General features: G+C 41.8%; 1 protein-coding gene across 2 annotated transcripts in view; it reads left to right on the forward strand.

Moving 5' to 3' along the window:
• The window catches only part of MSANTD3 (Myb/SANT DNA binding domain containing 3), a 23,914-nt gene extending 854 nt beyond the window's left edge, over window positions 1-23,060 (forward strand). For both annotated transcript variants that reach the window (XM_032240203.1, XM_032240204.1), the window contains exons 2-3: window positions 13,208-13,658; window positions 21,879-23,060. In XM_032240203.1, the coding sequence (XP_032096094.1) occupies window positions 13,241-13,658; window positions 21,879-22,288 (828 nt within the window). In that variant the 5' untranslated portion in view covers window positions 13,208-13,240 and the 3' untranslated portion in view covers window positions 22,289-23,060. The remainder of the gene's footprint in view (window positions 1-13,207; window positions 13,659-21,878) is intronic.
• Window positions 23,061-23,322: the final 262 nt, after the last annotated feature.

A 23,322-nucleotide genomic window follows, 5' to 3' on the forward strand; every position in this document is an offset into this window, starting at 1 on the left:
GGGGGGGGGGGGGGGGGGGGGGGGGGGGGGGGGGGGGGGGGCGTGGTATAATATCTACCCTCACGCACTATTGTGAAAGATAATGTATGTAAATGATAACAGCTAAATTTTGAGCACTTTTTGTGTACCAAGCCCGAGGTACTAAACAGTTGGCGTGAATTATCATTGAATCATTACACTGGCGGTATGAGGTAGTTACTGTAAATTGCATCAATAATCTTAATTTGGGAGTACGAAATAGTGAAGAATTTAGTCTCTCTATACCAATTCAGGAGATTGGGTAGTTCTTAGGTGTGATACCATTTAAGATTACAGACGTTCCTGCAGTACCCAGGAGAGTGGTTATGGGATGCAGGGATATATTTATCATACATTTAAAACTGAAGATAGGATAATATCAGGACTAAAGAGTGTGCCTTTCAGCATGTCAGAGAAGATGGTTGTATTCCAAGGAAATTGCTGAATGCTAATTCAAAAACATAGTTTCTGAGTTAGGATTGAGGACGGCCATGGGAGTTTGGGGCCAGAGAGAGACATGGGTGCACTTAGGGGAGAAGGATTCTGAAGTCCTGGTAGATGTAGAGGAAGGCACCAGGGTTCACCATCCCTCCCCTGCAGCATTCTGGACCAGGAATGCGGGCCAGATGTCATCCATCCCTTAGAGACTCGGGCTGGGGGAGGAAGGCTGCTGGGTCAGGAGATGGGGAGGGTTGTTATAGGCTGTCTCTTTTTACTCTCAGGCCAGGCCAAAAATATTCAGACTGATGGAGGGTGGGGTGATTGGGGGACCTCCTACAATGCCATTATCCCTTCTCACAAAATTCTTGTGTTTCAGGACACGGGATGCTCGCCAGCCCTAACGGTTGATGAGATGCTTAAAATACAAAGGCCTCACTGATATAATGGAGGAGTGCATTTTCAACACCGTTCACTGGGTCAGAGAAGTAATGGGCCTGAGGAGATTATTTTGGGTTTCAGTTTGGAATGGGGAGAACTAAAAGGCTTTGGATCCTGAAGAAGGAAGAGAGAGGCAGGAAGGGCCCAGGTACTGCACCTGTGGGGAAAGGCAGGAGAAGGAGGAGCTGAGGACTTCACCCCATCATCTGCGGAATACCCAACAGGCTGTTCAGTTCTCAGCTACCAAAGGGGCGCCCTTTCCTCTCCCGGTTTGTGGTGATTTGTTACTTCACATACTGTGGAAGATCAGGGGCTGGACTCAGACACTCCTGTACTGAGTGAGTAGGAAAGATGTCTGGGAGAAGGGTGTTTTGTTGTGTTTTTAACCAGGCATCGAAGCAGAGAGCATGTGGGTACATAGCAATGGTGAAGGTAGGGAACACCATGCATAGTTGGAAAAGCAATTGCTTTGGAGAGATAGACAGTTTGGGGTTTGGATCCGAGCTCAGCCATTTCTTAGCTTTGTACATTTTTTGTGAGGGTAAAGTAATGTTTTTCACGTATCTGGCATACAGTTCAACAAGCACTAGTACCGTTTTCCCTGTCCATGATAACATTCATTTACCAAATGTCTGCTGAGCTCCAGTCGTGTGCTGAATCATGTGTTACATCCTGGGGATACAGCAATGAGTCAGAAATTATGTATTTCCCTAGGGATTTCCCAGTCCAGTGTGGGAGATGGACGCAAAGAGCAAATTGCAAAAAATATGGGAAGTGCTACAGTACAGTCATGTACAACTGGCAGCAAGCTTATAGAAGAGTAACTCATTCTGAGCCAATGAGAGCTCAGGGCCAGTCTATATCTAACAAGATGAGTATGAGACCTTATGACACAGGGTTTTTTTTGTTCTTATTTTTTGAGACAGAGTCTCACTCTATTGCCCAGGCTGGAGTGCAGTGGTGTGATCCTGGCTCACTGCAGTCTCCACCTCTTGGATTCAAGCAATTTTCCTGTCTCAGCCTCCCGAGTAGCTGGGATTACAGGCACCCACTACCATGCCTGGCTAATTTTTATAGTGTTAGTAGAGATGGGGTTTCTCCATGTTGATCAGGCTGGTCTCGAACTCCTGACCTAGGTGATCCGCCCACCTTAGACTCCCAAAGTGCTGGGATTACAGGCGTGAGACACCATGCCCAGCCATGACACAGGTTTTGAATGCTCCTTTACCACCTAGCTTTGATCTCTTTTACCTCTGTCTTACCTTTGCCCTGATAGTAGCTTCTCTCTCTCTCAAAAAAAAAAAAAAAAAAAAAAAAAAAAAGTTGCAGTGTGTATGTAATTTGTAAGCTGCTTCAAATTCATGTTAGAAAGAAGCTGTTTTAAAGAAAATAAGCATAACATACTGAGTATTAATTGAGGAAGGTTTCACAAAAATTATATGAGAGTTGGGTTTTGAAGATTGGAAATGGGCTGGGCACAGTGGCTCACGCCTATAATCCCAGTACTTTGAGAGTGAGACTTTATCTCCAAAAAAAAAAAAAAAAAAAAAAAAAATAATTGAAAATGGGCCCTTGGTGGCCTTAGGGTAAAGGATTCCAGCTAAAGGAAGCCACATGTATACAGAGGTATGAGAACACAGCATATTCAAGGGCATAAAGGTGAGTTTGGTCTGGCTAGGTTGAAAAATACATGGAGAGGATAAGCGGCTGGAGGCGGTGCTGTAATCAGGGCCAGAGCCAAAAAGGCCATGAATAACCATGTGAGGAGTTTAGACTTTCATCACTTAGGCAGTGGGAGAGACATCTGAGGTTTACAAGGAGGCCTGTGGCTTGATCACTGCATTTTAAGAAGACCCCTGTAGTTGTGTGGAAGAAGGGCTGGAAGTTTGGGAGATCATTTTGGAGATTAGGTCTGACCTCAGAAATGGACAGTGAGAATGGGAGAGGAGGGAGCAGATGTTGGGGTAACAATAGGTCTTGTTAACTAGTTGCATGTGATTGAAGGTTACATTGATGCTTTTGCTTTGGGAAGCCAGGTTGATGTGGCCAACATTAGAAATCAGGAGATCTTGGTGTAGGGGAATAATTACTTTGTTTTGGGGTATGGAGAATTGGAGTTTTCTGAGGTGCCTATGATGGGGCGCAGAGATGGTTGATAGATAATTGGAAATGTGTTTGATGCTAAGGAGAGAGGCTGGGGCTTGGAAGAGAGGTTCTTCCCAACACTGCCACTTTATTCTTTTTTTTTTTTTGAGACCGTGTTTCACTCTTGTTGCCCAGGCTAGAGTGCAATGGCACGATCTCAGCTGACCACAACCTCTGTCTCCTGGGTTCAAGCTATTCTCCTACCTCAGTCTCCCAAGTAGATGGGATTACAGGCATGCACCACCACATTCGGCTAATTTGTATTTTTAGTAGAGACAGGGTTTCTCCATGTTGGTCAGGCTGGTTTCGAACTCCCGACCTAGGTGATCTGCCCACCTCTCAGCCTCCCAAAGTGCTGGGATTACAGCCATCAAGGCTGTTTTTTTTTTTTTTTTGGAAAGAGACAGGGTTTTGCTCTCTCACCTAGGTTGGGGTATGATAGTACAATCATTGCTCACTGCAGCCTCCAACTCCAGGGCTCAAGTGATCTTCCCATCTTAAGCTTCCCAAGTAGCTGGGATTATAGATGATCATGCCCGGCTAATTTTTTAAATTTTTGATTTTAGAGATGGAGTCTCACTGTGTTGCCCAGGCTAGTCTCAAACTTCTGGCATCAAGCAGTACTCCCGCCTTGGCCTTTGAAAGTGCTGAGATTACAGATGTGAACCACTGTGCCTGGGTTTCCCCCCCCCAACTTTTTTTTTTAAACAAACACTGCGAATTTACTATGTGCTAAACATACAAATAAAATGTAGTTCCGTGCCTCAGAGCTCACCGTCAGATAGGGAGAGGCTTCACAAGATGGATAGATCTCAGTGCAGAGTAATTCTGAGTGCCTCGAGAGGTAAATACTTGGTACCCTTGGCCTAGAGAAGACTTGAAAGCTGGTGGTTGTAGCTGAAGTGGTGGGAGTGAAGAGTGCACTTAGTAGACAAGAAGCAGGTTGGAGTGGGAACACCTACAGAAGGGGACCTTCTGTTTTTCAGCAGTGCTTTCTGTGGAAGATGCTTTAATAATGATTCCAAAGGCATTTCAGGGAAGCCGTGGGTGGGGATGGTTTAAGATGGAGTGTGGGGGAGGGGAAGGAAGGGGTCAGGACTTTTAAGAACTCTATTCTGGTTTAGAGGGGACTGTGAGGGTGGGAAAGTGGGGGAGCCCGGGCTTCCACCAGAAGGCTAGTTCTGCATGCACACAGTCACACTCAGGCACAGATGATGAAAATAAACACAAGTTACATGGCCGCTTGGAGTGGGTGGAAAACTGGTAGAGAGGGAATGCATTAGAGGAAGCAAGGTCAGTGCTAGATTTGACTGGAAAACTCCCGGAAAGGAAAGAAAGAAGGTGGAGAGGAGAGAGGGCTTCGGTCAGTGGCCATCCTGGGCAGACAGGTATGTACATGTGCCTGCATGTAAGAGTATTGTGTGATTACTCTTACCTCTGGATAAAATGAAATCCTGAAGGCATCATAGTGGTAGTGAGGTTCTTAAAACATTGCCATTTCTACCTCCTTTGAACTGTAATAATATTTGCAAGAAGGAAACGATTATTTTATGATAAATCCTTTGTAAGAGGAGAAATTTAAAATAATAAAACATCTAGCAATCATTAGTGAAAAAAATGCAAATGGTAAGCAGGTTGGTTACGGCATCAAATTCCACAAATATTTATTAAGTGCTTGATGTACACCAGGCACTCTCAAGGAGCTGTGGCCAACAGATCAGATCACCTGCTTTTGCCATTTCACCTGGAACTGCTTAACTTGCACAGTTAAACCTGTGTATGGGCCTTAAGCAAAATAACAAGGTCATCTAAAGTGCTGAGATCACTTCATTCTGTTGTAATGCTCTCTGTCATTGGCTAGTAGCTCTACCAGCCTCATAAATAATCAGAAAATACCAACTATGTGTCTTTGGCAGTGAACTGTGGAAATTAGGTTGCAGAAAAACCATTTTAATGGCAGTGCTAGTGCCGATGAACAGTACTGGATAGGACTTTAGAGAATACCCCCTTGAGCTTTATAATTTAGAGATGAAGAATTGACAGCAAGTAAAGAAGTCATGCCAAGACAAATGTCACAAAATGAATGACAGAGTTAAGAGCAGTGCCCTGGAGTTTTCAAATGGTACAGTGGGGGAGGCTTGAAGGTACCTAGCAAAAAGGGCATCTTGATGGTGAGGGGGTTCTCAAGTGGGAGAGCTGGGAAAGGGGTTGGAAAGCAAATGATGAAGGCTTGATTTCAGACCCTCCTCTGTTACTAGGGCAGCCCTGTAACCTCTGTTGCAGGGAAACCCTGTTTTGTTCTAAGGCTGTTTCCTCAACTATAAAGTGAGAGGATTACACTGAGGTCCTTATTTAAAATTTATTTTTATTTTTTCTTTTTCTAAAGCTCCACTCTCAGGAATAGTGGTGGGGTTGGGATCTGAGGTCATGGGTCCAAGCCCATGTCTTTAACCTCTATACTACCTTTTATTTTTGGAGCCAGGGTCTTGCTCTGTCACTCTGGCTGGCGTGCAGTGGCATGATCATATCTCACTGCAACCTCCTGGGCTCAAGGGATCCTCCGATCTTAGCCTCCCTAGTAGCTGGGGCTATAGGCACATGCCACCTTGCCCGACTAATTCTTTAATTTTAATTTTTATAGCAATGGAGCCTTGTTGCCTAGGCTGGTCTTGAACTCCTGAGCTCAAGCAGTCCTCCTGCTTTAGCCTCTTAAAGTTCTGGGATTATAGATGTGGGCTGTCACACCCTGCCCAAGTCCTTTGTAGTTTAAAAGAAACACTATTTTTGAGGTGTTGAGTCAGGAGACAGGCAACAGACCAGGGTAGGAAATAGCTTTTCTCTCTTTAGAGCAAACGGATTGCCCATCACTTGCCAGGCCTTGCTTGTGGGGAGGGCTGCCACATGTCCTTCAGTTCACCCACCACTTCTGAAAGTGTTCTTTAAGTCCTTCCCTCCCACATTGTGGCCCTGCTTTGTTCTCAAGCTAATCTAATTTCAGTCTGTTCAAGTAGGAATTAAAGTTCCTGTTCTAGATCCCCCAATTTTGGAGTGTGTCCCTGGGCTCATCTCTGTCACTGTGCTTATCACACTGCCTCACACCAGCCTGTCCCACAAGGCATGTGGTACATTATGTCTTCATGGGACTGTGATGTCCTCATTGGTCTGTGATCTTCTTGACTTTAAGGAATCAATACCATTCTCCTTGATGCCTGCAGAGTAGGTGTTCGGTTAATCCTTGTATATCCTCCCTGCCTCTGCTTTCTGTTGATCCCCCTACCCTTCTGTGGACACATATACATCCTGCTCATTTATTCCTTTGAAACAGTCTTTGGCTGGGCATGATGGCCCATAATCCTAGCACTTTGGGAGGCAGCTGGATCACCTGAGGTCAGGAGTTCAAGACCAGTCTGGCCAACATATAGTGAAACCGCATCTCTCTAAAAATACAAAAATTAGCTGGGTGTGGTGATGGGCACCTGTAATCCCAGCTACTTGGGAAGCTGAAGCAGGAGAGTTGCTTGAACCCGGGAGGTGGATGTTGCAGTGAGCCGAGATCACGCCACTCTGCTCCAGCCTGGGAAGCAGAGCTAGACTCTGTGTCTCAGAAAAGAAAGCAAGCAAGCGGGGGAGGGGGAGGGGAAGGGGAAGAGGAAGGAACTTTGGTGTGTACTTCTTCCTTTCCAATAACGTCCCCACTCAGAGTCTGGGCCTTTTCTTATCAATTATGTATCTGATGATCTCCTTCAACTCTCTTCATTCATATCCTATACATTCTTAAAGATCTAGCTCAAATGTCCTCTTGTTCATGAAGAATGCAAGTGAACCTCTTCCCTCCTCTGCATGCTCAAGGTGCTTTGTCCTCTCTTCTGGTGTCTGTTTCAGCGTGCCTCTCAGTTTGTGCATGTCAGCGCTCTTTCTAGGCTGGAGGGTTCAGCCTGTCCCTGTATCTCCCACATACTCTAGAATGGTGCTGAGCCTTTGGCAGGAGTTCATCACATATTTGTTGAATTGTATGTGTATGAAATAAAGAGCCGATAACTGTGTGTATACACACACACACACATACCATATATATATACACACACATACACACAAACACACAGAGCACTATTCTACTTTTGGAAGCAGTTTAATATGGGTGGGAAGAGTGGAAAGAACTAAAATTGATTGAAGCTCTAGTCTGTGCTGCTTTCTTCATGTTGCAGGACTGTTGTGCAGAGGGAATGAGACAGGATCGGGGTGGCGGGTGAGTAACTCCTTTTCACAGATGAAGTTATTAGAGGTCAGTTGACTTGTCCAAAGTCACACGGTTGGGTGAGGGCTAAAGTCAGGATTTGAGCCCAGGTTTTCTGCATCCAGTGTCTTGGTTCATTTCACTTTGCTTTAAGATCAGCAGTCCATTAATGTCCTGAAGTCTGAGTTTCCAGTGCCACGCTCTTCAGTCATGGTACCCATTCTGAGTATTAATTTCAAAGAACTCCTGTTTCCACAAAGGGCAAAAAACATGAAATCTTAATAAGTTTCTCTAGTCTTTGCTCAGACTTTAAGATTTAGTTTCACCCTTGGTGGACTTAAAAATCACTAGATGGTATATTAGTCTCCTCAGGCTGCCATAATAAAATACCACAGATTGTGTGGTTGAAACAGAAATTGGATTTTCATAGTTCTAGAGGCTGAGAAGGCCAAGATCAAGGTGTGGCAGGTAGGTTTCATCCTGAGGTTGCTTCTCTTGGCTTGTAGGTGGTGGCCATCTTGCTGTGTTCTTACATGACCTCATCCTCTTTGTGAGCCATTGAGGGTAGGGGGGCATGCCAGCTTCCTGGTGTCTCTACTTATAAAGGCACTAATCTCATTGGACCAGGGCCCCATACTTATGACCTTATTTAACCTTAATTGCTTCCTAAGATGTCCAGTCCCCAAATACAATCACTAGGGGGTTAGGGCTTCAACGTGAATCTTGGAGGACACAGATATTTAGTCTATAAACGGATGGATTTTTGTTTTAAGTTGGATAGTAAATGTATGCATTACAGTTTCTGGTGGTTTAATGTCAGTGTTTTGGAAATTGTGTTAATTTTTTCCTTTTTGTTCTTCTTTGGGTATTGGAATTGTGCCTTTTTATTTAGGCCTATCTATGGGTCTTTGCCTAGCCCAAGGGGAACCTCCATTGCATTTGGATTTTGCTATTTTATTTGACCATTTCTACTTTAATGCACCTTGTGTTTTTTTAAGAGATGGGGGTCTCACTATGTTGCCCAGGCTGAGGTGGAGTGGCTATTCACAAGCACAATCATAGCTCACTATAGCTTCTAATTCCTGGGCCCAAGTCATCATCCTCCCTCAGTATCCCAAGGAGCTGGGACTACAGGCACCCCACCGCACCCAGCTAATGCAGCATCTAGTGTACTGTTTTGTCATGTATGATACTGTGTGCACGGTAGGCTGTTTTATGCCTATATGAAAATATCTACATTTATAAAATGTTTACTGAGAACCCACTTTGTGAGGGTCACTGGGCTCCATGTTGCCCTACAGTTCTGCATAAGAATGGGTCACACACTGTCTAGCAGAACGGCAGACAAAAGAGATGATGGCTCCTGAGCAGAATTGGGGGACAAGGAAGGCCATTCCTTCCCTAATAAAAGCTGATGCACAGGGAACGCTTGTTATGTTGTCATCTGTAACCAATTATGGACATTGCTGAATAGTTTTAAGCTAGAGTATGCTTTCTAGCCTCAAAGTTTTTTATTAATAAGCATTAATAAGCTTTGCTGGAGAGATCTCTTACTTTGGGAAGTATTTGTTTACATGCTCAGATGGAATGCCAGCATTCCCCTGAGGCACGGACCATGCATGTTAAAGCTCTGTAAGATCTCTATAGTTACTCTTCAACCATACAGTCATTATGATTATTTTTGAGACAGAGTCTCACTCTGTTACCCAGGCTAGAATGCAATGGCTTGATCTTGGCTCACTGCAACCTCTGCCTCCCAGGTTCAAGTGATTCTCCTGTCTTAGCCTTCTGAGTAGCTGTGATTACAGGCGTGTGGTACCATACCCGGCTAATTTTTGTATTTTTAGTAGAGATGGGGTTTCATCATTTTGGCCAGGCTGGTCTTGAACTCCTGACCTCAGATGATCCACCTGCCTTGGCCTTCCAAAATGCTGGGATTACAGGCATGAGCCACCACGCCCGGCCCAAACATACAGTCTTATTGGATCAACGGCAGAAATTATTTCAGAGCTCTGGTTAGAGTGAGGAAGGTACATGTGGGAGGACTGTGGGCCCTAAGTTTGAAAGTGAGAAAAGGTGATGGAGGGAGGGAAATGAGTGGGGAAAGAGCCAACAGATGGAGATACACTCCACCTAAATTGCCCTACCCTGGGCCCTTTCCCAGCTGATTAGATTAGAGTGTTAATGGCCATACTTTGAGCTGGGGAATAGAGGCTATCACTAGGTCTGAAAGAAGAGAGCTAAGCAGAGCAGAGAGGAGCATGGGCATTGGAGTATTAATTGGAGTAAGTCAGACCACTTAATATTTGTGTGACCAGAGTAAGTTACAGAGCCACAGTTTTCTTATCTGGGAAATGGGAATAGTAATTGGTTAAAGGAGACAAGCAGCCTATTTCACAAGGCTGTTGAGAATCCATAAGGAACCTTTGGGGTACATTGCCTTGTATCAGAATCCCTTTATAGCCAGGCAGAATGCAACCACAAGGCCCAAGGAACTCTGCTGTTCTACGAAATTAAGCAAAGTAAATTGGTAACTTTGGATTTACTTAGCTAGTGATTAAATAACAGTTTACTTAATAGGCTATTAATGGTACCCAGGTGTTGGTAATTCCAAATATTTGCTTTTGAGAGCAGTTGTATAATTCTCGTACTTTATGTAAATATATATATGCATATGTATACATGTATATATATGTATTTTTTAACGGAAAACATTAAAGTATAACAAATGCTCTCAGAGGCTGTTTTTGGGAGGGTTAAATGATATTGTGCATTTTAAATATTTGTTACGTTTGACCTACAATAAGGGCTCAATAAAAGTTATCTGCTGTTATATTATTGCTATCATTATTATTACTTTGAGACTCAGCTGGCCACATGTCGGGGAAGAGCCTTTGTGAAATTTAGACTCCCCACAAGTCCACTACCACCTGGTGGCAGCTAGTTGTACTGCACACATCGTGAGGAAGAATTACATTTCTTGGAATTCCTTCCATGTAATTTCAGTCCCACCAAGGATCACAGGACCTTTGTTCAGATTGTGGTTTCCTTACCTCAGAGCTGAAATTCATATACCATTAATCGATGAAGTGACATTTTTTACTTCCACAGTTGGCATAGAATAAAAAAACGAAATAGGGAAATGGATATGCTTATGTGCTGTTACTAGAAATGTAATTGGTGCACTATTTTACAAGGGCAAGTTGGGGATGTAACATAAGTCTTAAGTGTTTTTATCTTTTGGTCCAACAGTTCTAGGAATTTCTCTTGAAGAAATAAGATAGTAGAAAGATATTTATTTAGAAAGTGTGTGTGTGTGTGTGTGTGTGCGTGTGTATACAAATATAATGTATATGTAAAATAGCATTACATATAACAAAATAGGGAGTAATACTTTTTTAATTTATGAATCAGAGCTCTTAATCCTTATAGCAGCAATTCGTAGGAGTGGGGAAAGTTGTCATATTGACATCTGGAGCAGAGGCGTTGGTTGAGGTTGGGGAAGTGGATCAGAATCTGCTGTGCAAGCTGTGTAATTTAAGAACAGTCAGTGTATCTGTTAATTTCTTAACAAAAACTACAGAAAGTAAAGCTGGACATAGACATCTTGGCACACAGAGATAATGTAGAAGAGATATATTGTACAGGGTGTGTGTTAATAAATTTCAGTTTGGGGAACATTGATTTATAGGGAATGGAAGAATGGGTGAGGGTAAAAAATTAATTTGGGACCTTTGAGGAAGAAGGATCCTGGATTGGGTATTATTGTATAGATATTAGAGCAATATAATCAGAGCACAAGCGTGGGAATTTAGCGTTATAGGGACACATCCCCAAAGATAAATGTCCACTCTTTTAGCTTTGCTCAGGACCTGAGGGCCAAACTACCTTTGACATGTGTCTAAACGTCTCAGTCTCTGATACCTGATGTGTCCAGTATGAATGTAGAGCAGGGTACCTGGTATTTGGAGACACAGATTACCCTAGTACTTCATTCTAGTAATAACAACTTTTAGGATCAGGCGGTGCAGAGTGAGAAACCCTGAGCAGGTTCTGTCACCCTCATGTAAAGCCCACACTCCTTGGCGTCAATTTAAAGGCTCTCTGATCTGTCCCAGTCCTCTCCGGCCCAGTCAAACAGATTACAGCCATTCACAACTACAGAAACCCCTTCCCAGGCATACTGTGTGAGTAGCTAGCTGGAAATAGTGTGATTTAAAATTAGTGTACCATAAATTTAAAAGTCACAGCCTCCCCCCCCCCACTAATTTTTTATTATGGAATTTTGAAACATAACAAAGATTGAGAAAATAACTTAATCCTTGTGTACCCATGACCTTTGATTTCAAATGACACTATTTTTGGCTCATGGGAATCTTTTCAAGTTGGTTCCTAATTTTTTGACATGATTGGTCAGTTTTAAATGGACTACTTCATTAGTATCTTGATGCTTGCCTGTTACTCTGAGAAATCAGAGGCTTGGAGAATGTAAGAAGGACTGGGAATACATTGGCCCTTTCCAATAAGTGAAATAATGCTTACTTTATTGCTGCAGTCAACATAGCTTCGCTACGTTTTTGATGTAACATATTTGAGAGGTTAATTTTATAGGAAACTTTCTGTGATTAAAAGATGTGGGCAAAGCATGGGGTCCTAAAGCACACATGGATTTCATACACTTCACTGTAATAAGACATTCATTAAGCACCTGTTGTGTGAAAGATGCTGACTCAGCACTGTGGAGGATGACAAGGTGACTTACGGGAATCATAGTGGAAACATTTGGAGTCACCCAAGGCGAGAGGCTGAGAGACAGGTGTGGAATGATTCTAAGAATACCAGACTCCTAGGGCAGTCCAAGTTCTGGACTTTCCATGTTGCCATCTTTGTGATCTTGTGCAATCCACTTCACCTTTCTGACCTTTACTTCTTTCAGCGGGGAATAGACTTAGGGGATGTAAAGAGGAACATTGGACTCAGTGTCTGAGTGCCTAGGCCCTTTACATCTAACATTATATACATTGTTTACTTAGGATTTTTAAAAGCAACCCTCAGACCTGAGGGATCACAGACTCCAACCTCTCATTTTACAGATGAAGAAACTGAGGTTGGGGTTGCTCCAGGTACATGACACAGAGTGACGAAAACATCAGTTTTTTTTTTTTTTTTTTTTTTTAAGACAGTGTCTCCTTTTATCATTCAGGCTGGAGTGCAGTGGTACGAACATGGCTCACTGTAGCCTCGATCTCCTGGGCTCGAGTAGTCCTACTTCAGCCTCCCAGGTGGCTGGGATTACAGATGCGTGCTACCACACCTGGCTATTTTTTTTTTTTTTTTTTTTTTGGTAGAGACAGGGTTTTGCCATGTTGCCCATGCTAGTCTTGAACTCCTGGGCTCAAGCAATCTACCTGCCTCAGCCTCCCAAAGTGCTGGGATTACAGGTGTGAGCCACTGTGCCCAGCTGTACGTCATCTTTTATATTTGATTACACGGTGGCTTCTCTTGTCCTCAGCTGTGACAAAACAGATAGAAAGCTGTTTAGTTCTAAAACTGGCTAACATGACTTGGGGGGAATAATCAGTTCCCTAATATTAAAGAAAAATAAATTAAGAAATCAGAGTTCTATATAGATGTTCAACTTTTCTTTCCTTTCTTTTTCTTTTCTTTTCTTTTTTTTTTTTTTTGCTGCTGTTATATACCAGATAGTCCCAGTATGGCCACAACAATCCAACAATCCACTTTGAGGTAAAACCCCATTCCTAGTATATTTCTAAATATTTTTCTGAGTCCTGAATATCATAATTCAACATTAATGGCAAAGAAAGTACTGTATTTCAGACAAGGGAATCCAGTCAGGAATTAGGCTTCAGTGATTTGTTGGTATTGTTTTTGCTGGAGTTGGTAATCATAGCTTCAAACTTCCTTTTACAGGATAGTTAGCGGCCAGGAGAAATATAGTGGAAAATGCAAAACAACGAAATTATAAAGCCTGCCAAATACTTCTCAGAATTGGAAAAGAGCATCCTGCTGGCTTTAGTAGAAAAGTACAAATATGTGCTGGAATGTAAGAAAAGTGATGCGCGAACTATTGCCCTTAAGCAGCGTACCTGGCAGGCGCTGGCCCACGAATACAACTCTCAGCCGAGCGTGTCCCTGCGGGATTTCAAACAGCTGAAGAAGTGCTGGGAGAACATCAAGGCTCGGACCAAAAAAATTATGGCCCATGAAAGGAGAGAGAAGGTGAAACGGAGCGTCAGCCCGCTGCTGAGTACTCACGTGCTAGGGAAGGAGAAGATCACCAACATGCTTCCGGAGCAGCTCTACTTCCTGCAGAGCCCCCCGGAGGAGGAGCCCGAATACCACCCCGACGCGGTGGCCCAAGGTATCCGTTCCTGATGCCAGTGTGCATGCTCTCACTGGTGTACCTGTTTGACATTTTAATTTTAAAATCCTCCTTTTGAGGGAACTTCTAAAAATGAAACTTTTGTATCAAACTCGATTTTCCTAATTCAAAATCTCAGGATTATATAGGACATTCAGAGTCATATAGAGGTAAAGGCGGTGGTTCACGCCTGTAATCCCAGCACTTTGGGAGGCTGAGGCAGGAAGATGGCTTGAGCCCAGGAATTTGAGACCGCCCTGGGCAACTAAGTGAGACCCCTGTTTTTACAAAAAATAGAAAAAATTAGCTGGGCATGGTAGTGTGCACCTGTAGTTCCAGCTACTTGGGAGGCTGAGGCTGGAGGATCACTTGAGTCCAGGAGGTGGAGGCTACAGTGAGCTGTTTTTACGTCACTGCACTTCAGCCTGGGTGACAGAGTGAGACCCTGTCTCAAAAAAAAAGTCATACAGTATATAGAAAAAAAAATACTTGTTTACATCATTGCACTAGCTCTTTTAGAGACTTATTACTTAAACATAAAGAAAAATAAGTTATCAGTTAACTAATAATGCATTAATGGAGTTGTTATTAGTGAGGCACTGCAGTTGCCTATCTCAACCTATCTCAAATATGTTGAGATTTTTATGAAGATTTATATTCATCTACTCAATTTCACTTTTTTTCAAAAAATATTTTTGGAGATCCTTATGTGCACAGCACCACAGTAGGCCACTCAAAAGGCCATATTAAAAGAGTGAACTATTTCAAACATAAAAAAAAGTACAGAGACTAATATGATAAACACCTGTTTTAGCATTCACCCAGATTAAAACCCAGCATTTTTAGCCATTATAATATTGTGATCCACAGTTTTGGTTTGTGGTACCCTAGGGATCTTGAGAAACTGAAAAAAATTAATATACTTTCATTAAAAAGAGGAAAAGATGTCATACATAATTCTTAAGGGAAAAAACACTCATAATGAAGGATACAATGATAATGTGTCGTAGCTTCAAAAGGTTGGAATTAGGGGCTATTGAAATGTCTCTAGGCAAGGGTAGGGTGGAAATGCACATTGATAAATTTCCTGCAATTCCTGCTGCTTTTCAGACAGGAAGTAGCCAGTTTATGTAAAAATTCATTCTTAGAGACTTTATTTTTACTTAAACATAAAGAAAAATAAGGGACTGCATTAGTGGAGTTGTTATTAGTGAGGTGCTCATTGCAATTTGCAGAGGAAAGAAATTGAAGCAGAGAATGGTTCCTGCTGGGGGACAGAGGATTGTTCATAAGGTACTTCAAGGACTCAGCAAGCACTTCCCCAGGAGAATGTGGTTCTCAGCTTGCAGGAAGGGAAATTCACTTGTCAGTCTCTCTAGAGTAGATTGAGCTCTGAGGGACTGGCTCCTGTTAATTAAAAGTAACAAGAAGCAGTCTAAAGCCAGGAATGCTATCTGTGTAGAGTGGAAAAGATAATTACCAACTCCATCAAATACATGTTTTTGATTAGCACCTTTTTTTCTGTCCGTTAGGCAGACGATCCTGGAGAAGCAAATTATGATCAAAAGTTTGCTTACTGATCGTTTGAGCAAGGTTAAGTCCAGGAAGCCAGTTGGGTAACCATAGTGGTTTATGTTATGAACCTCATGCGTTGATTTCCAGTGTAGAAATCTTATGTCTGGGTTTTCATCCCTGAGTTCCCAAGCCAGGGTACCTCCTAGCAGACAGTTCGTAGGGGCACTGCCAGCTCTCTCTCTTATCCCTCCTCATTGCTGCTTCTGTAGTTCATGGGCCCCCGCTGCTAATTAATGGTGTCCTTGTTTTGGAGATGTTTATAGCGTCAGTGAGTTACTGTCTATCTTGCTGGCTTCAGAGCCATTCAGCTTCTGTGAGGCTGTGGAGGAGTGTGCTGGAGGGAGGGAGGGAGTGGATCAGCAGGGCTGCTCTTTACGTTGCTTATTTTCCCTGGGAGATACTGCTGAGGAACGTGCTGGTGTGAGCTGATTTGTTTATTTTGCAAACCTGTGATCCGAATTATTGTGTATTGATTTCATAGTTATTCTTTTGGGACCCAGACAGTCTTATTTCCCCATTTTCAAATTCTGGGGCAGGATCTAGGAAAGTTCATCCCATAAATTTTTTTCTCTTTCTTTTTAGAAGAAATGATGTAATTCATTTATTCAGAATTTATAAATTTTCAGCAAGAAGGGAATAAAGGTAGATTCTCAATGTTTTCCTTGTAGTGACATTTAATAGTGATTCAAGTGTGAAGGGATTTATTTTAAATTGGATGTTTGTACGTAGGTGACACTGGGGACTTACGTTTTTGCTGGTGATTATTAAAGCACAGTCAAATGCTCCTTGCTCCTGTGTCTAGGTCCCATTAGGAGGGTGGTAGAGAACCTTGGTGCTTTGTCACCTGGGAAATGTGTCCAAAGATAATCTGTTAATACTAGTAGGTAGGGTACTGGAACTCTTCCTTTACAATTAAAACAACTTTGAGTTCATTTCACTCATTTTGCATTTCAGTTTTCTTTCATGAAAGAAAAAGAAGCCTGGAATTGTCAATCATCCTTTCTGGGACTTGGTGGGAAAAAGGTGGAAAATCTGCTATAGGGTTATGGCCCTCATTACATCTTGTGTATTTGACATAAGGAATGTGTGTGTGTGACTTTTGTATTTCTAACACTGTGCTGTTTAATACAGTTGCCACAAGCCGCATGAGGCTATTAAGCACTTGAAATGTGGGTAGACCACATTAGGATGTGCTATAATTGTGCACATCACATTTTGAAGACTTAGTACCAAAAAATGTAAAAAAAAACTCATTAAATAACTTTTATAGTTACATGTTGAAATGATAATATTTTAGATATATTGGATTAAAAAATATATCACCAACATAAATTTCACCTTTTTTTTGTTTTAGTTTTCTAATGTGGCTCTGAGGATATTTAAAATTATATAAATAGCTTATATTGTATTTCTGTTGGACAGTACTGTTCCAACACCTTATTGGGTGCCTGTTACAGAATTAGGTATTCAGAAATTTGTTGGAATTTATGATAAAACTATTAAACAGGATGGACCTTAGTAGTATTCCACTAGAGGCCTCTCTCCAACTACTTTTTGGTATGAGATAGTTTCAACTGTGTCATCTTGATCACTGTCTCTTGGATATACTTAGCTTTGGTAGTGACTTTCTGAAAATGTCCATCTGTATTTGAACATACTAGTCTTAAAATTTAAGTATAACACTTAGGACTAGATTAATATTTGCAAAAAAAAAAAAAAAAACCAGTATTTCTTTCTTAAATATATTAAAACAGTTTACGCCCTGTGGATTTTGATGTATGATAATTTGACTTTGCACTTATCTTCCATTAATTTGAGGAAAACTGTGTGCAGAACCAACTAAGGGAGCCAACAAAATTTGCTAGGAGTGGCTGGGAGGCTAGGATGACCAAAGGTCAAATACATTTAAGAAAATTAAGCTTTGGAGTAGCACCCAAATGTCTTAGGATAATTTATATTTAATTTCACATTCTATGCTATAAAGTGATACTTGATAACTGTGAACATTTCTTTTTTTTTTTCCCCCCTCAAACACTGTTCAGATCTTTTTTTTTTTTTTGAGACAGTCTTGCTCTGTTGCCAGGCTGGGGTACAGTGGCGTCATCTCAGCTCACTGCAACCTCTGCCACCCGGGTTCCAGCAATTCTCCTACCTCAGCCTCTGGAGTAGCTGGAGCTACAGGCATGCGCCACCCCGCACGGCTAATTTTTGTGTTTTTAGTAGAGATAGGGTTTCACCATGTTGGCCAGGCTGGTCTTGAACTCCTGACCTTGTGATCTGCCCATCTTGGCCTCCCAAAGTGTTGGGATTACAGGCATGAGCCATTGTATCTGGCCAGACATTTTTTAATAAACTCCATTATTATTACTGTTTAATCCTAATCTTTTGGGGTAAGAACTCTGGTACCAGAGGACTGAGTTACATTTCCAGTCCTGGCACACCAGCCTCACTGGTCTGTGAAAAACCTTTCTTTTGTATTAGTTATGTGTTTGTTATATTTTTATTCCATTCTTTCATTCTCTTCTCCTGCACCTGAGTCATTCTAATGTGCTTGTGTATTCTTTTACATATGTTTTGTGTGCATCTCTTCTAAATTTTATGTAGATTAAATTTGTGCTAGAGATACCATTTTCTCTGCTTTTTTCACTTAGAATACTGTTCTGAAGATCAATTCCTAGGCTGGGCACCGTGGTTTATGCCTGTAATCCCAGCACTTTGGGAGGCCAAGGCAGACAGATCACCTGAGGTTAGGAGTTCAAGACCAGCCTGGCCAACATGGCAAAACTCCTGTCTTTACTAAAACTATAAAAATTAGCCAGGCAGGGTGGCACACACCTGTAATCCCAGCTACTTGGAGGCTGATACAGGAGAATTGCTTGAACCTGGGAGGTGGAGGTTGCAGTGAGCCAATATCACACCACTGCACTCCAGCCTGGGTGACACAGCAAGAATTCATCTAAAAAAAAAAAAGATCAATTCCCATTGCAATGTGTAAGTCTAGTTTCTTTCTTTTAGTTAATGTGTTATACTCCATAGTATGCGTCCACATATTTATCCACTTTCCCAGTCAGCCCTATTTCCTATATCTGGGGTTTGGCCTGTTTGCAGTTTCCTTCCCATTCTTTTATAGTAGGCTTTTCCTGCAAATAGTAAACTTTCTCCAACTGTCCAAGTGAAAGAACATCCCCTTGGCTTTCCTGGTCCCAGGAAAGCTGCTGGGCTTTCCTGCCCTTTTTGCATAAGATTGAGTTGTTTTCTCCTTCAGGTGGCTTTGCTTTACCTCGGAGAGAGACTACATGGTGTATATTTGCAGCACAGTGTCATTCCTAGGCTAGTCTTTTTCCAATTAAGACAAGATTCTTCCCATCTGAACAGTAGTTTCTATTCATTGGAACTAACGTGTGTGAAAGTTACTTAACTATACCATTGGGCTTCACTAGTTTAAAGCCCTATCTTCTTCCAGAGTCTTCTTAAGAGGCCTGGCTTTTTTTCCTTTAAAATTTGTATGTTAGCACACATTTAAGCCAAAAGGAATAGTTTTTAAAGAAGAGTCATTTTTCTGCTCCTAGACACAAAATACTGTCTTTATGTTCACAGCTCTAGATACTTAGAGATCAAAATGCAGGATACACACCCATATTCTTAATAAGAGATGGTTTTGTGGTGGATACAAATTGGAGGCTGCATTTTAAGATACATAAGTGATCAGCTGAACAAGTGGAAGAGCGGGGGCTGAGTATTGTAGTGGTTGAGTTTGGATTTTGAAGTCATACAGACTTAGATTAGAATCCTGTTTTTTTCAACTAGTCATGTGACCTTGGATATTGTATTTGGTTTTCTCTAATAATACCTCCCTCATAGGGTAAGGATTAAATGAGGTAATGCTATAAAGCATTAGCCTAGGACCTGGTTAGCTGCCCAAAAAACAGTAGGTGCTGTCATCATCATTGTCATCATCATCAGGTCCCTGACGCCTGGAATTGTTGAGATGAAAGTGAGAATTTAGAAACTGGAAGAGGCTGGTGCAGTGGCTCATGCCTGTAATCCCAGCATTCTGGGAGGCCAAGGTGGACAGATCGCTTGAGCTCAGGAGTTTGAGACCAGCCTGGTCAACATGGTGAAACCCTGTCTCTAGCAAAAATACAAAAAATTAACCAGGTATGGTGGTACATGCCTGTAGTCCCAGCTAGTTGGAGGCTGAAGTGGGAGGATCACTTGAGCCTGGGAGCCAGAGGTTGCAGTGAGCTGAGATCATGCCACTGCACTTCAGCCTAGGTGACAAGAGTGAGACTCCATGTCAAAAAAAAAAAAAAAAAGAAGAAGAAGAAACTAAAGAAATTGGGCAAGACAGCAGCATTATGAGGGGATGAACTTTAAGGACTCAGAGGAGTATCTAGTACTCTCCCCTGGAATGAAATCAAAGAGAAAAGAGACTAGAGGTACCACAAAATGTCTAATGTGTCCAGTCTTCAAAGAAGACATTTTCAGATCCCAAATGAGAAAGGAAACAGGTGAGGTAATGCTCTTTGCAGTTGAAGCTCACATCTGGGGGCCGTATTCTTGGTGTTCACCCTCTCCCATTCCTTTGTCCCTTGTCTTGGTTACCCACACAGATCACTGTTCCTTCCCCATGGTTGGGCTGTGTTGGGAGGGATGTGACCCACTGCAGGTCATTCATCCCATACACATTTCTTACATGCCCAGCACTATGCCAGGCCCTGTGTTGGATTCTGCATGAGGATGAGCAGAAGCAGTCTCTGTCTTTAAAGTACTCAGAGACTTGAAAAGGAGGTAAACTGCCAGTTTTTACAAGTGTTCTCCTAGAGATAGGCCCAGGAAGTGGTGGGAGCATGAAGGAAGAACATGTACTTGAGGCCAGAATTGTCTCCGGGAAAGATTTCCAGGAGACATTTTCATTATTTCTGGATGGCACAGAGGTACTCTTTCTTTTTTTTTTAACCTTCTCTTCCAGAAGTAAGCTTTTTACCTTTTCTTTAGTCATAATTAGGGACTAGTTATGGTTGTTACTTTACCTTGTGGAGTAGAATAATTAAACAGTAGCCATTTTCCTTTTATTAACAGGGTATTATCAATTAGGTTTCTCCCAGTAGCCATTAAAATTCACAGCATCCCATCTTCCAGAATATTGGAGTGGACATAATCATGTAATCAACTCTGTTAATAAATTGGCATTGTTTTTCTCCAAGGAGATGATTCTCATTATTGGAAATGTAAAGCTTCTCAAGAAAGCCTTAGAGTCACAGATAGAAGACTCCATGGGTTAGTGGAGTTAGTGGTTTCCTTATTGAAACTCCCTTAATTGACACTAATGTTACTGCTCTATTAAAAAATCAGGGCAAACATAGCATTACCACACGTGGTATCCTTTTGCATCCATACACTCTTCCCTTTATTTTCAAGGGTTCAGCCGGTAAACATTTACTAGGCATCCATTGTGTACCAAACTAAGCCATTGGTACCCAAGGATTAAAAAAAAAGAATATCATGGTGCCAAAACAATACTGTGTGTGTTAAGTGTTGTAACACAAGAGTACACGTAAAGGAGAGAGCTGAGGTTTCACGGGGCAAGGGGCATTAGTTTTGAACGAGTAGGAGTTGAGGGAAAGTTAAAAAAACAAGACTACAGTAAGTGGAGGGACAGGTAGCCTAACCTTAAGCAGAGGGAACAGTGAAACAGAATTATGAAAAAAGCATCTTATAAAGGATGTGAATAGCTTGTGGTAGGATTGACAGTTGTACAGGGCATTTGGAAGAGTCAGACAAGAAAGAAAGGTCAGAACAGGTTATGAGTTTACTTAGGGTGGATTAAGAACAGAGCCACAGATGGGAATTCCAAGGAGAATATGAAAAGGTAACAGGTGAGTAGAGCGAGAGTCTCAGTACATCAAGAAGACTTGTCAAGGAGCAATCAGAGAGGAAGGCAGCTTTAGAGAAATTAGGAGAGTGATTGTTCAGAAGCTAATGGAGGAAAGAAATTTCAAGGATTGTCAAGTACCAGGGAGAGATTAAATAAGAGGGACATTGAAAACTCCCCAGTGGCAGTGCTGGAGAGTAAAGAGAAATGGTATGTGAGGGAGGTAAGCCAGGGAATGTGACTCATCTTTCAAGGAACAACATTTACAAGATGGTGCTCCAGGGCAAGGGCTAACACCTGTGACCAGGAAGCAGCACTAGCACTCTTGCAAAGATTACACATAAGTGTTCGTGGCTGAATGCGAAGTTGGCAAAGCGTGATGAGACTGATAGAAAACCTAATCTGGAGATCCACACTGGCTTTGCATTGTGGTCCTGCACTCTTAGAGTTGGGCACATTTCAATTTGGAATATCAACATAACAAGGTCTCTGTTCTTGATAAGCATGGTTTCTGACCACGGATCCCATACTTGGAAGTTCTAGAAATAACCTAACAAAATCCCTGTCATTATTTCTTAAGAAAATATTGCTTTTGATTTGTGGGTTTTCAAAAAGTCGTGTGGCTAGGGTCCCTGTAGATATGAAGGCCAAAGCAGATATGATTTTAGATACATCCTGTAATGAGGGACCCTGTCATTTGAAATAGGATTGATTTTTTTTTCTCTGCCTGTAAAATCTTTGAATATATGTTTTCTGCTACTGTTTTTCAGAATCATTTGCTGTTTCAAATAGAGAACTGTGCGATGATGAGAAAGAGTTCATACATTTTCCAGTATGTGAGGGGACCTCTCAACCTGAACCCTCGTGTTCAGCTGTCAGAATAACAGCCAATAAAAACTACAGGAGCAAAACCTCTCAGGAAGGTGCTTTAAAAAAGATGCATGAGGAAGAACACCATCAACAAATGTCCATCTTACAACTGCAGCTGATACAAATGAATGAGGTGCATGTGGCCAAAATCCAGCAGATAGAGCGAGAGTGTGAGATGGCAGAGGAGGAACACAGGATAAAAATGGAAGTTCTCAATAAAAAGAAGATGTATTGGGAAAGAAAACTGCAAACTTTTACCAAGGAATGGCCTGTTTCCTCATTTAACCGGCCCTTTCCCAATTCACCCTAAGACTTTGGGGGTGGCTGTCTTGTAATTAATCTGTGTCGGCAAAGAATGTCTGGAACATGGACTTGCGGTCAGTAACCTGTAACAGAGTTACAACTAGGAAAATTAGAGTGGTAGTAGTCACTTATTTAAGAATTCATTCAGGTAAACAGCTGCACCCTCTGTACCCCTTCAGTGGCAAAGAAGCTGTTATAGTCTTCTGAAAATTATCACTATGAGTGCTATAATTCTGAATGTAATGTCTCTTAATTAGAATTCATACAAGAACCATGTGTGAGCGTTGTTGTTGTATTTTTTTTTTTTTAATCAAATGCAAGTGTGACTATAAAGGAGTGTGGCTGATATTTTTTTTCTTTTTAAACAGACAACAGAACTTTTCTATCCAAATGAATGCCCTCCCATTGAAAGTGGCTGCCCTGGAAGGCTACATGTTTCTCCAGTGATGATGCTGTTGCTCAGAACTTGCTAGAGGTCTTTCGGGAACCTCCATGAGAGCTGCAGCAGCACCTTTTTTATTTTCTCAGTGGCATCCTCTGAGTATGGATTTTCTGTTTTTAAACAGCCCAGTGTTTAGAGGGTATTTTCTAATGTGGCTCATAAACCACCTTTTAAGGCTTTTCCCTAAAGAGGGGTGTTCTAAGTAAGTCTCCAACAATGGTAGTTTTGTTGGAACTAAGGATGTAACTACTTTGAGGGAGAAATGTTTGTTTAGATTTCTACATTCTGTTATGTTGGTTTTATTTAAAAAAAAAATAGACTTGCAATTTTATAGTCACACTGTGTATGTTTTTTAAAGATGCTGCCTTCCCAGCTGGGCTCCAGTTTTGTCTTCTCTGTAGTTTCCTCCCAGCTTTGTACTACTAAGTTGATGGTTGCCCTTGCTTTTAGTCTTTAGCCACCGAAGGGAAGGCCCTTCCCATGCTCATGGTGCTAGCCAGTAGTAATGCTTTGTAGCTGGCATTACATAGTTAGCATTGGGCTTTTTAAGGATCCATTACCAACATATTTGGAAATATGGATTGATTAATGGATATTTT

Source organism: Sapajus apella, unplaced genomic scaffold (assembly GCF_009761245.1).
Source record: "Sapajus apella isolate SASKATOON/1434 unplaced genomic scaffold, GSC_monkey_1.0 scaffold46, whole genome shotgun sequence".
Taxonomy (NCBI): domain Eukaryota; kingdom Metazoa; phylum Chordata; class Mammalia; order Primates; family Cebidae; genus Sapajus; species Sapajus apella.